This window comes from Heteronotia binoei, chromosome 16, assembly GCF_032191835.1.
Source record: "Heteronotia binoei isolate CCM8104 ecotype False Entrance Well chromosome 16, APGP_CSIRO_Hbin_v1, whole genome shotgun sequence".
Lineage (NCBI taxonomy): Eukaryota > Metazoa > Chordata > Lepidosauria > Squamata > Gekkonidae > Heteronotia > Heteronotia binoei.
In genome coordinates this window covers 45167971-45182256 of record NC_083238.1, presented here as the reverse complement: position 1 = coordinate 45182256, position 14286 = coordinate 45167971, and the positions used below count along the sequence as shown (strand labels likewise).

The window sequence follows — 14286 nt, the reverse complement described above, 5'->3', positions numbered from 1 at the left end:
TTTTTGCCTCTGTCCATCTAACATTCTCTGCTTAACTAAGGCCCTGGCTTGATTTAGGGCCATGATCTACTATCCTTCGGACAGTAGATTGCGCCTACAATTTGATCAAAGAGAGCAGAGCATCCTTACCTACCAGACAGGTTCTGAGTTATCTGCACTCCTACGTTGTTGCTACAGATGGGGACGGTTATTGGGCTTAATATTACACTGGTTGGCTTTAACCAAGAATAGCACGCTGCCCCACTCATTACAAACACTGACTTGAGCTTAACCTTCTCTTTCAACAGATGCCAGGCATTATTTGAGGCTGCAGAGCAGCGCGAGAAGAGAAGGGCAGCACGCCCGGCTGGTCAGCCCTGTGGTCTTCTCACCCCGCAGCACTTTGTGCATGGTGTTCCGGTACCAGCTTTCCGGTGGGATGGGGACAACGCTCCGGGTGTTACGGGAAGCGATCCACGAGATCAACCTGCTGTGGATGGTCAGGGAGGACCAAGGGGATGAGTGGAGAGAGGGCAAGATCCAGCTGCGGGGCTACGGCTTGGAGTATCAGGTAATCTTGTTCTAAGGAGGTGCTGCCTTGAAGATCCAAATGGATTTCAGTCAACACACCCTGTTCCATTCATCATTAGTGAACCTTGTAGAGCCAGGCTTCTTCCCCCTTCTTCTACTTCACTGTGTTTCCCATGTTGCTATAGAAACTAAATGGCACCGTGTTTTGTTGTTCAGAATTTGCCTACTTTATGCATAGATGCAGGTCTTTGTTCATCCTGTTGCCTTTTTATATTCCTTAAAGCCTCTTCTTTTGCAAATATTTTTTCTCTCTTCCCCTTTTCTCAGACAAGTATCGGGTAGTCTGATGAGGAGATGCAAGCCCCACAAGGGACAAACACCAAACCCTTCTCACAACAAGGCAGACCAGGAACAAGAGTTCTTTCTTTCTTTCTTTCTTTCTTTCTTTCTTTCTTTCTTTCTTTCTTTCTTTCTTTCTTTCTTTCTTTCTTTCTTTCTTTCTTTCTTTCTTTCTTTCTTTCTTTCTTTCTTTCTTTGAACTGTACTTGTAGGAGGGGTGAAAAAAGAAAGAAGTAGGACTTCCTTGATTGGAGAGTGAGTGGGTGAAACAATTTCTTCGGAAAGTGGATTCAGTGCTAGGAAAGTCCAGTATAGATCAATAACGAGGAAGAAGGGATTATATGCACCTACTGAGCTATATTGCAGTCCCAGAAATTGAGTTCCCAAGGATGTGTCCTCTTTTATTGAGCAATTAAAGCACTCCTGGTGTTCAGAATGCATCTGGCCTTACCTGCACTACAAAATTTATATTTATTTGTTTCTCTCCATCCTCCCTCCTCGCAAAGAATCCTAAAAATTGTTAAGGCGCTGAGAATACAATTAAAGGTCCTTACGCACAGAGATCTCTCCAGGACTTTCTTTGTAGAAAAAGCCCAGCAGGAACTCATTTTCATTTTAGGCCACACCCCCTGACATCACCATTGTTTCACATAGGGCTTTTTGCAGGAAAAGCTCAGCAAGACCTTTTTTGCATATTAGGGCACACACCCCAGAACCAAGCCAGCCGGAACTGCGTTCCTGTGTGTTCCTGCTCAAAAAAAGCCCTGGATCTCTCTAAGGACTACAAGCTTCTTCCTTGAAGTGGAATGAACGATAGTTGAACCAGTGTCAGTCTGTAGTTGGGAGATGAGTTTAGATAATATGCAGGAAGTATTTGTATGTTCGGGGGGGGGGGGTGTTATGCTTTGCATGGCTGTCTGATGCCACTGCATGGCCTCTCGATCCTCAGACCTTTCCTCATTATTCATGTTCCCCTCCCACCTCTGTTTCTGTTCTCTGTATTGCCCAATACTTTTTTTGGTAGAAAAAAGCCCAGCAGGAACTCATTTGCATATTAGGCCACACCCCTGACATCACCATTGTTTCGCACAGGTCTTTTTTTCCTAGAAAAAGCCCAGCAGGAACTCCTTTGCATATTAGGCCACACCCCTTGATGCCAAGCCAGCCTGTACTGCATTCCTGTGCGTTTCTGCTCAAAGAAAGCCCTGGTTACCACTTCTTGGGAAATCCTGCCAAAACCGGAAATATTGGGTTTCGAAGAGAGCATGCAAATTAAAGCTGACAAGGATATTTGCACATGTGGCAGTGAGTTGCCTAATTTAGCTAGAGCATGAACCTGCTTTGTTTTGGGGGTTTTCTTCGTGAAGCATTTGCATTCCCTTCAGCCAGAATTTGAGGATGAACAACGCTGCTTCTCGGCAATCACTGAGAATAGTTAGGCACAGCCTAGGGCCCAGGAGAGAGATTCTTGATCTGTCTGCCTTTTAGGGTTGGCAACCTCCAGGTACTGATCTCCAGGTGACAGGGATACAATTTGCCTGGAGAAAATGCTTCTTCTTTAGAAGGCAGGCTCCACAGCATTAAACCCCATTGAAGTCTGCCCCCTCCACCCCTGAAGCCCCTCCCCTCCACAAGCCTCATCCACCCTAGGCTCCACCCCCAAAATCTCCAGGTATTTCCCACCCCAGAGTTTGCAGGACTTGTAAAAGTCCTGAGGCAAGACCTTGGCATATTATTAGGTCTCTCAGGACGACAGCAGCTACAGAGGGGTAACCTATCCACATGTCCCAGAGGGAGCCAGCTGCTCTTATGGCTTATTTAACAAAACTCAGTGGAAAGCTTCCATAGCCTTGTGACATCCCCATGTGACCTCCGAAGAAGAAGCAGAAGGTCCTGCGAAGGTTGAAACTACAACAAACTTGAAGGACTGTCATGTTGAGGATGGTGTGGAATTGTTTTCTGTGGACCCAGAAGGTCAGACCAGAAACAACAGGTTGAAATCAAATCAAAAGACTTTTTTAGCTAAATACTAGGAAGAACTTCCTGACAATTCAAGCAGTTCAGTGGAACAGGCTTTCTCGGGAGGTGGTGGGCTCTCCTTCCTTGGAGGTTTTTAAACAGAGGCTAGATGGCCACCTGACAGCAATGCAGATCCTGTGAATTTAGGAGGTATTTGTGAATTTCCTGCAGTATGCAGGGAGTTGGACTAGATGACCCTGGAGATCCCTTCTGACTCTATGATTCTATGAACATCAGAGACTTATTTTCTGCCTTTGTTCCTTCTAAGTTCATGCAGAAGGATACATTTGCCCCTCATGAACTTCTATACATTTTTTGAGAATGTAGTTTCCACAAAGAGGTTCTGGAACTCCGTTCCACTGTGTTCCCCCAGGGAAAAAGCCCTGCTCTGGAAGATTGATGCAAAATTTGTCATGCCGTTTACCTTTTCCTCCATATATCTGTGGGTACAGTGTGTGCGTGAACAAACATGCTGCAGTTGCATACAGACCACCAGCCAGGGCTTTTTTTTTTAGCAGGAACTCCTTTGCATATTAGGCCACACCTCCCTGATGTAGCCAATCCTCCAAGCGCTTACAGGGCTCTTAGTACAGGGCCTACTGTAAGCTCTTGGAGGATTGGCTACAACAGGAAGGTGTGGCCCAATATGCAAAGGAGTCCCTGCTGCAAAAAAAGCCCTGCCACCAACAGTGATTTTCTACCACTTCCGTGCCCTCCTTGCAGTGTTGAACGATGGTCACTTTGCCTTTCCTGCACCATAAGTGGCTTCTGTGGGGTGAAGGGAGTGGGGGGGGGGATGTAAAGGCAACATTACGCTGCTGAGGAATGGACAGGCAAGTTTTACTTTGGGGGATTTTGTGTGGAAGATTTCAAGCGTTTCCCTTGCAATACGGTTTCCGTTGCCACTTGGAGAGAGATACCCAAATGACGACGAATCTTCGCCTTTTGCTATCTTTGCCTTTCTTTGAAGGACACGAAGGCTGTTCGGGGACCGAAATCTTTAACACTCTCTGTTCTTGTTTGCTTCTAGATCGTGTTTGAGGGAATTATAGGCGAAGGACATTCAGGAGAGATTGCCATCAATGATGTCCGAATAGGCACCGACAGCTCCCTGGAGAACTGTATGGGTATGTAAACACACATCCAATCTATAGCATTTCTTTCTTTCTCTTTTATTCTAGGAAGCAAAACTCATTTGTTTGCTTGCAGTGGGAGAGGCAAGTGGTAAAGGTCCAGGGGTGGAATTCTAGCAGGAGCTCCTTTGCATATTAGACCACGCCCCCTGATGTAGCCAATCCTCCTACAGTAGGCCCTGTACTAAGAACCCTGGAAGCTCTTGGAGGATTGGCTACATCAGGGGTGTGTGGCCTAGTATGCAAAGGAGCTCCTACTAGAATTCCAGCCCTGTAAAGGTGCATCCTGACGAGTTGCTAGGGAGCACATTGGGCCACATAGCTAGCTTTCGATGGCGCCATTTGCAAATGCAGGCACTGATCTATATGAGGAAGGTTGGCTCACTTCCGGCATCTGTATGTTTGTGTGTGTGTTGTTCTGGGTCTTAGGCCCATCTCATATCAGACAGCTGCTGGTTGCTGTTGTGCAGCCGCTGCTCAGAGTGGCGGCCGCTTGGTATTGTGTCTCTGCTGTGACTGTGGGTCATGTGCATGTGGATTGGCCATTGTTGTGCAATTTTCTCCATCACGTGGCTCACAGTGACAGCATGGAGCAGTCTGTGGCCGGACTCATAGCCATAACCACGGATTTTTTTGTAGCAGGAACTCCTTTGCATATTAGGCCACACACTCCTGATGTAGCCAGTCCTCCTGGAGCATACAGGTCTCTTAGTACAGGGCCTACTGTAAGCTCCAGGAGGATTGGCTACATCAGGGATGTGTGGGCTAATTTGCAAAGGAGTTCCTGCTACAAAAAAAGCCCTGGCCATAACAAAGACAATTCCTAACATATGGGGGTGGGGGGGGGAGCAGAACTGAAATACAAAGATGGTTCTTCAGATAAATCATTCAGGTTGTGAAATACAATGTAGGAATCTCCAGTTTGCCCTTCTGCCACTCTCAGGACTCTGAAAGGGAACTGACTGGAGGAACAAAGTTCTGTTTTTAATTATAATCCAGAGAAGTAATCAGATTCCTTTTCAACTTGAGGAAGGGATCTAATAACTCACTGTATTATTGATTCAGGTGGGTAGCCGTGTTGGTCTGAAGCAATAGGACAGAGTTGGAGTCCAGAAGACGTGCACATGCAAAGGAAAGCTTATAACCAGAATTAAACCTTGATGGTCTTGACAGTGCCATTGGACAAAAATTTTGTTTTTTTGCTTTATTTTTCCTTCCTTCCTTCCTTCCTTCCTTCCTTCCTTCCTTCCTTCCTTCCTTCCTTCCTTCCTTCCTTCCTTCCTTCCTTCCTTCCTGCTTGCCTGCCTGCCTGCCTGCCTGCCTTCCCTTGCTTTGTCTTTGACCAACCTTCCACTTGCTCTCTGAGGCAGAGTGACTATTTTCATCGTACACTATTTGAAACTGTTGTTGGGCTCAGAAGCTGTGGTGTCCCGGGCATAAATCTGGAAATAATCAGATAGGTTCTTTATTTTCCCAGGAAGGAAATCAGTAAGATGCACTGGGGTGTGTTTTTTTCCTCTTTTTTTAAATCTAGTTGTACTCAACAGATTGTTTCTTCAAAAGAACAAGGAAATTATCTGTCTGTGTTCCAGGGGTTACTTAAGCAGGGCTCTTTGGACTGGTGAAAGCCCTCAGGGGAGGCAGATGGGAGGATAACAAGGGCCTTCTCGATGAGGCAAACTGTAGGAAAACCGATCCTTCAGCGGACCCACACAACTCCTTGGCAATATATGGGGGAGAGGCAAAATTGACGGGAGCTGCCATGAGGAGATCTTGGCTGAGCAGAGACTGGGTGGCAGGTTCCCATATGCCAGGATGTGACACTGAAGGGCGTGTGGCTATTCCTTTCGAACAGCGCTGTGTAGAAGTCTCTGGATATAAGCAGCATATAAAGCTGCCAGTCTTTTGTTTCCTCAGGTCTCATGCCTTCAGCAGTGGTGTAGAGCAGTGGTCCTCAACCTTTTTGGCATCAATTTTTCCACAGAACCTGGCCGGGTTGGGGCGGGGGGAGATGGTTTCTAGATGATACGATTGTGTGCTGTATTTCTATTAGTTTGGTGCGGTGGCTAAGTGTGCAGACTGTTATCTGGGAGAACCGGGTTTGATTCCCCACTCCTCCACTTGCAGCTGCTGGAATGGCCTTGGGTCAGCCATAGCTCTGGCAGAAGTTGTCCTTGAAAGGGCAGCTGCTGTGAGAGTCCTCTCAGCTCCACCCACCCCACATTGTGTCTGTTGTGGGGGGAGGAAGGGAAAGGAGATTGTGAGTCGCTCTGAGACTCTGAGCTTCAGCGTGAAGGGCAGGATACAAATTTGCGGCTTATGCAAATGAGTTGTGTTAATGAGCTCCAGCACCTCTTTTTCTACACAATGCCCCCTGGTATTCTTCCCCTCCAAACACACTCATCTCAGCTTTATCCTGCAGTAACCATACCCAGTTTCATAAACTTCCATGCCTTTCTGAACCCCCGTTCTTCGTCTAACGCTGTACTCTGAATCCTTTTTTCGTATATTCTTTTTAAAACAAGTTGACTGAAACAGGACCCAGTGTTGAAGCTGATGCCGTGAAGGAAATACTGAGTGCGGCTGGTATTACATGTGTTCACCCCCACCAGATGGGGCCAATAAGGAGGTGCTGAAATACTAGACGGAGATCATTATCTGCAAGCTTTCAATGCTATTTGAGAACGACAAGCTGTTCATTCCGTTTTCTGGGCATTAATTTTTATTTGACTGTGCTGCTGTCCCACCTAGAGATGCCAACCTCCAGGTGGGACCTGGGGATCCCCTGGAATCATAGCTTATCTCTAGCCTATAGAGATCAGTTCCCCTGGAGAAAATGGATCTTTGGAGGGTGGCAGTGGTGTCAAATATGCGGCCCAGGGGCCAAATCAGGCCCTCCGAGGGCTCCTCTCAGGCCCCCAAGCAACTGGCTGTCGTCTGCTTCCTCCTCCCTCTCTCTTGCTTCACAGTTTGCCTTGCCAGGCTTGCTCAATAGCACAGGAGCTGCAGAGCAAAGCCTCTGTTTCTATATTTTCTCCATTGGCTGAGGCTCTTCCCTTAGGGAGGAAGGAAGGGGGAGGAATAGCTTGTTTTCCCAGGCTCTCTCAATTGCACTGCACAGCTACTAAGCCAAGACTCTTTTCCTTTTATTGGCTGAGGCTCCCCACCCCCAGTCCCCTGGGAAAAGACAGAAAACTTTGCCCAGTTCCCTGGATCACACGGGAGAGATACAAAGAAAGCACCTTAAAGACCAATGAGTGCTAATGTTTTAAGCATGTATTAAGTTATTTTAATTCTTTAATTGTGTTGGTCTGTGTCCTTTGCAAAGTTTATATCTCCGCTACCTGGCATTACATTTTATGACACACTCGGCCCGGCCCAACAAGGTCGATCCGGCCCTCTTAATGAATGAGTTTGACACCCCTGCTCTATGGCATTGGACTCCACTGGGGTCCCTGTCCTCCCCAGGTTCTAATCTAGCCCCAAATCACCAGGAGTTTTCCAACCTGGATCAGGCAATCCCCCCTCCCGCCCCCCCCCCTCCCCTGGCCACCTTAATTCCACCTTCCCTCCAAAGAGTCAGTGATGGCGTACTTGGGGTTATTCCATTTTGCCTTGACTAGAACCTGGTAAGAAAGATTAAGCAGAAAGAGAGTAGATTCCTGGCAGCTGGCGGGGGGGGGGGGCGTGTCACTGCAGTGTGTGTCACAACTGTACAGGAATTTGAACCCAGCTCTCACTGGTCTCATTTAACATTCTACTCACAGCTCCACTCAGGAAAACGAGTGCCTGCACAAAAGTTAATGGGAGCTGTTAGCTTCTCAGTTTGTTCCATGCACAGCTTTACTTTATTTAAAGGGAGGGCGCTTCTATTTTATTTTATTTTTGCTACTGATTTTTACTCCAGACCTCTTAAGGATCTGAATGGTGACAGTATCACAGATGCACTTGCACTAAAGCTAGCCATGGAGGGCGGGAGGGAAGGGAGTTTTATTGGGAGGAACATAATACTGGCAAAAGAACCCTGCTGAATCAGACCAGTGGTCCAGCTAGTCCAGCCTCCTGCCTCGCACAGTGGCCAGTCAGTTTCTCGGGAGAGCCACCAACAGCACACAGAGGCTGAGGCTTTCCTCTGATGTTGCCTCCCTGCACTGGGAGTCAGAGGTTTAGTGCCTCCAAATGTGGAGGTTCCTTTTAGCCACCATGGCTAGTAGCCACTGATAGACCTAGCCTCTGTGAATCTGTCAAATCCCCTGTTAAAACTGTAGTCGCCCTTAAGGAAAAGCTGTACAGTTTGGTGTAGTGGTTAAGTGCATGAATTCTTATCTGGGAGAACCAGGTTTGATTCCCCACTCCTCCACTTGCAGTGCTGGAATGGCCTTGGGTCAGCCATAGCTCTCGCAGGAGTTGTCCTTGAAAGGGCATTTTCTAGGAGAGCTCTCTCAGCCCCACCCACCTCACAGGGTGTCTGTTGTGGGGAGGGGGGAGGTAAAGGAGATTGTGAACGCTCCGAGATTGATTCAGAGAGAAGGGCGGTCTTCTTCTTCTTCTTCCTGTGCAGGGTCTGTTTTCCCTTCATGGATCACTCCTAATCTGCAGTCATCCTAGAAGTCTATCGTTTGTTGCCTTGGAAATCCTAAATTTGAATTGTTCTCTTTCTTTTACAGAACCCATCTCAGCTTTTCCTGATGAGCACACTTTTGGGATTTCAGGTAAAAAGTGCATTTATTTTAACAACATCCTTATCGCATGATTTTTTTTAAAAAAATTAAAAATTGAATGTGTGTGCAAAGAAAGACAAAAAAACTAACAGACTGCTGCTATGCAAGAAAAGATTTACCTTTGCAACATGCTTTATCATTACCAGCAGGTGGCATCAGACTAGATAAGGCCTGTGGGCAGTGGGGGGTTAGACGCAGGACAGCAGTCATCTTTTATTGGGCCATTCTGTCATTTAGCAACTCTGCAAGCTTTCAGGCTGAACAAGTCTCTATGGCAGTCATACATATTCAGCTTCAAAACAAATTAAAGCGGATGCGCTTACTGATGCATGTTTAGCGGCTGGCCCACCAGGGTATTCTGCGACCAAAGAGATGGCTGGGGTGGGGGAGGAATAAGTCATTGGCTGACTTCCTGTGTGCCTAGCTGAGCACCTTAGCGCTTAACTGGAGGCGGAGAAAGATTTCCAATGAACACAGTAACTTTTCATCTAGTTTTACAACCCGTTCTTTGGTGTCCCCCGCTGTCGTCGTATCTCCATGCTTGGTAATGCTCCGCCGGTTGAATTTCTGCCTGTTACACAGGCGTTAAAAGACACAGATGCCTTTGTGTACAAGGGCAGCTTGTGTATAATTCCCAGCAGGGGTGGAATTCTCACAGGAGCTCCTTTGCATATTAGGCCACCCCCCCCCCGAGATAGCCAGCCCTCCAAGAGCTGACAAGGCTCTGTTTTTGTTAACTCTTGGAGGATTGGCTACATCAGGGGTGTGTGGCCTAATAAGCAAAGGAACTCCTGTGAGAATTCCATCCCTGATTCCCAGCCTAGCTTGTGTTTACCAGGTTGTGTGGACTAGAGCGGCCTTCCCTCTATCCTGTGCGTCTTGACTCTGTGGATCCACTGTGACGGGGCAGAAATGAGGGTATCCTGCATTATGACCTCGGTTTATGTATGGTTTAGGACTAGGGTTGCCAACTCCAGGTTGGGAGATTCCTAGAGATTTGGGGGCAGAGTTTGGGAAAGGGAAAGAGCTCGGCAGGGATGTGGTGCCATCAAGATTCACCCTCTGAACCTGCCATTTCCTGCAGGGGAACTACTTCAGGTAATCTGGAGACCAGCTGTAATTCTGCAGGGAGTCCTGGCCCCACCTGGAGGTTGGCATCCCTGCTCAGGATCCAACCAGAACTTTTCCCCAGAGGATGGGGAAAAGGAACTTGCGGGGGGGGGCGACGTATTGAGAAAGCCAGTGTGATGTAGTGATGAAGAGCGGTGGCCTCCAGTCTGGAGAAACCGGGTTCGATCCCCCACGCCTCCTCCCCATGAGGCCTGCTGGGTGACCTTGGGCCAGTCACAGTTCTCTCAGAACTCCCTCAGCCCTGCCTGCCTCTCGGTCTGCCTGTTGTGGGGAGACGAAGGGAAGGAGACTGAAAGCCACTTTGAGACTATAAAAAACCAACTCTTACTATTAAGTGCAGTGGCCTCTAATCTGGGGAATGGAGTTTGATTCCCCACTCCTCCACATGAGTCCTGCTGGGTGACTTTGGGCCAGTCCCTGTTCTCTCAGAACTCTCTCAGCCCCACCTACCTCATAAGGTGCCTGTTGTCAGGGGCAGGGCGGGAAGCAGCGGTGACTTTGAACCACTCTGAGACTCCTTCGGGTAGTGAAGAGCAGGGTATAAAAGCCAACTCATGCTTCTGCTCCTCCTCCTCTTCTTCTTCTTCTTCTCTTCCTTCATGAGAGCCAGTGTGGTGTAGTGGTTAAGTGTGAGAACTCTTATCTGGGAGAACCGGATTTGATTCCCCACTCCTCCACTTGCAGCTGCTGGAATGGCCTTGGGTAGGCCATAGCTCTTGCAGGAGTTGTCCTTGAAAGCGCATCTTCTGGGAGAGTTTTCTCAGTTCTACCTACCTCACAGGTGTTTGTTGTGGGGGAGGAAGATAAAGGAGATTGTGAGCCACTCTGAGATTCAGAGTGGAGGACAGAATATAAATACAATGTCTTCTTCATTTGCACCCTGCTTTTCTCTCCCACAGGGGACCCAAAGCAGCTGGCGTCCCCCTCTTCCCCTCCATTTCATTCTCACAACAACCCTGTGAGGTAGGTTAGGCTGAGAGAATGTGACTGGCCCAAGGTCTCCCAGCGAGCTTCCATGACAGAGTGGGGATTTGAGCCTGGGGTCTCTCAGATTCTAGTCCCGGCCAGAGACATCCCTGCCACTAGACAAATTAAGAATTTGCTTAGGGCACTGGGCCGGGGGAATTGGGCCCTCCTCCTCTCTTGGTGCCCTAGGCAAATGCCACGGCCACCACCCGCTGCCCTCTCCCGCAGTAGTGTTGCACCCTGCCGCCTGCACACTTCTGCCCCCCTGGGGCGTACATGGCAGGGAGGGTCTCTGGGCAGCTCCTGGCCTCTGTTCTGCGGCACTCTCTTTAAGCACCACAGAGAGCTTGCACACCAGCCTGCTGGCTTTGCTCCGCCTCCCTTCCAGAACCAGAAGGGAGGCAAAGTGAAGTCAGCCGGCCAGTGTGCAACTTCTCTGCTTAAAGAGAGCACTGCAGAACAGAAGCCAGGAGCTGCCCAGCCGCCGTCCACACCCTACTTTGCTGCCCCTCCCCCTGGGGGGCATAAGGGGGTGGGTGGCATGGCACGGCACCAAGGAGGGTGGCAGCTTGCCTAGGGCTGCACCTGGTCCCAGCACACTAACCACTACTCTACACTGGCTTTTGCAGCTTTGGGAGTCACGCCGCATCTAGAAAAAGAAGATATTGGGATTTACATCCCGCTCTCCACTCTGAATTTCAGAGTCTCAGAGCAGCTCACAATCTCTTTTATCTTCCTCCCTCACAACAGACACCCTGTGAGGTGGGTGGGGCTGAGAGAGCTCTCTCAGAAGCTGCCCTTTCAAAGACAACTCCTATGAGAGCTATGGCTGACCCAAGGCCATTCCAGCAGCTGCAAGTGGAGGAGCGTGGAACCAAACCCGGTTCTCCCGGATACGAGTCCGCACACTTAACCACAACACCAAACTGGCTCTCATCCACATCCTAATGTAATAAAACCCAGGGCAACTAACAGCAGAGATAAATAGGCATACAGATGAACTCTTCCGCCTTTGCCGACGTCTTGGGAGGAGCAGTGAAGCTTTAAAGATGTACGACCCAGGGAATAAGCGGCAGCCGCGGAGGGGCTCAACCCCCAAATTGGCAGCAAATTAGGAGCGCAATGAGGTGGCAACCATTAATCTTTAGCCCGGCTGCCATTTCCTTCGCAGCCCCCAGAGGCAAGCCTGGGTCTGCCCTGCATGGGGGGCGCTTAGCCGGGGGGGGGGGCATGGCTGTCGGCCTGTGGGCACCGGCAGGGGAGAGGGAAGGGAAAGGTAGGCACACCTGTCACCCTCTGTTGGAAGGCTGACATTTAGTAAAAGAGAAGCAGGGTGAAATGGTGCATTTAATAGCTTAATGCCAGCCTGAAGTAAAGAAAATGGGATCCTTCAGGCTGATAAAAAAGGGGGGGGGGGAGACCTGTAGAGAGAAACAAAAGGAGAAAGGAATTCACAGATAGCGGCCTCCTCATTAAACTTGTTTCTGAGTCAGTGGAGATGGTTGGGGAGGGAGGGGGGGGGAGGGCCAGGCACCTCCCATCTGTCTGGAGGGATTTTTCATTTTGTTTCTTCCGTAACACTCTCGCCGCCTTTTCACCTGCGGGATGGAAAACCCCAGAGCGGCAGACACAAAGAGCATCCGCTTTCCCCCAAAAGCATTCTGCTTATATGAAATTGTTCCCTTTTTATTCATTATTGGTTTGAGTGTTCTTCCTGGAGCGATCGCTCAAGCTGTTGCTGACTTTGCTGGCTTTGACTTCGAGATCAGAGGCTTTGCTTCCCCTCCCAGGAGGGTGGGAGAAGCTGAAGTCTCTGCGAACACGTCGTTTTCAGTCTTTGGGGGGGATTGAAACAAAAAGCCTGGAAGAGCCAAGTGGGGCATCCAAAATGGCCTGCATTGGTCTGAAGTTGGTGTTCCACATTGTTAAATCCAGGTCCACTCACCCACTAGGCAAACCAGGTGCTTGCCTAGGGCGCCGGGAGGAGGAGGCACTGAATTAGACTCCCCCTCCTCTTGGTGCCCTAGGCAAGCACCTAATTGGCCTGTCTCACCCACCGCCACCCACCCCCTCCCTTCCCATCCCTTCCGCTCTGCCTCCCCCCACCTAGCATGATCAGAGCACACCACGTCTCAGCCCCACCAACTGTGATGTGGCGTGCATCTTATCCGTCTTCGAAGAACACGCTGGAAGACACTTAGCTCCCCCTCCCTTCCGGTTCCGGAAAGGACGGGGGAGAAGCATCCTCCAGCGCGTTCTTCGAAGGAGGATAAGATGCATGTCACGTCGCAGCCAGTGGGGCTGAGGTGCGGTGTGCTGTGATCGCACGGGGTGGGGTGGGGGGGAGAGGAAGCAGAGCAGAAGGGAAGGGAGGGGGCAGCCGTGGCACTGAGGCATGGTGTGCTCTGATGGGGCAACAGAATCCAGCTATTTCTTTTGTCATAGTATGCATGTGTAGTAGTTGCTTTTTTCCCCTTCGAAAGCACAAGTGGTTGGCCCAGAGACCTCCCCCCCCTTCCCCTACCATGTACCATTTATTAATTCAGATAGAGTGGCCCCAGACTTGGAATAGTGTTCTCAATGGGGTAAGCGCATCTAAAAGAAATCTGAAGGCGCAACTGTGTGTTAACATTGCATGTCATTCTGCAAAACTTTTTTATCAGTTAAAGCTGCAGGTGGATTCCAGATGAGCTCGGGAGCAGGAGAGGGACAGAGGAGGAGGAGGGTGTTCAGTCCTTTTCATTCCCAGCTGTTTTCCCTCCTCGAAAGTTCTTCCCACAGCTGCTTTTCTCCTTGAAAGCAACAGATACAGCATCTGTATCTTACAGTTCCTGGAAAGAAAAACAGCTGAGGAAGGCAACTTTGACTGGCTAAGAAGGGAAGGAGAGTCATTTCTCCCTTCTCTGCTACCCGTAATCCTCTTGAAACCTGTCCCAGTTGACCAAAAAAATAATAACAATAATCGTGGAAGAACATGTAACAACGTAGTTCCACGTTTAGCAGGGCACATAAAACCATAATCTGTGTGTCACAAAGTGCTACCACCAAACCACTGCTAAGTCCTTCCTCATTCCACCAGGTGGTGGAATGAGCTCCCCCCCTGGAGATCCGAGCCCTGCGGGATTTACTTCAGTTCCACAGGGCCTGTAAAACAGAGCTCTTTTGCCAGGCTTTCAGCTGAGGCTGTGAATGTCACTTGTTATTGGCCTCCCCCCTTCATTCTGTCTCAGTGCTGTAAGACCTGCTGGACCTGGACAATAAGCCATGTCTGTGAGGCTGAATTTGCCATTTTAGTCTCTATTGTTATTCAGTAATTTTCCATTTTAAATATTTTAATTGGTTTTAACTGTTCATTGTCTTCTATGATGTAACCTGCCCTGAGGAAGGGTGGGTTAAAAATCGAATAAAATAAATAAATAACACAGCTGCTACCGTTAGGCTTTCAGGGATAGTCATTCTCAGGGGTG

At 49.0% G+C, this 14286-nt stretch overlaps 1 protein-coding gene across 2 annotated transcripts in view; it reads left to right on the top strand.

Moving 5' to 3' along the window:
* Positions 1 to 14286, top strand: part of NRP2 (neuropilin 2) — a 312308-nt gene that overhangs the window by 251228 nt on the left and 46794 nt on the right. For both annotated transcript variants that reach the window (XM_060256874.1, XM_060256875.1), the window contains exons 13-15: positions 288 to 550; positions 3899 to 3995; positions 8669 to 8713. In XM_060256874.1, coding sequence (XP_060112857.1) covers positions 288 to 550; positions 3899 to 3995; positions 8669 to 8713 — 405 coding nt within the window. The remainder of the gene's footprint in view (positions 1 to 287; positions 551 to 3898; positions 3996 to 8668; positions 8714 to 14286) is intronic.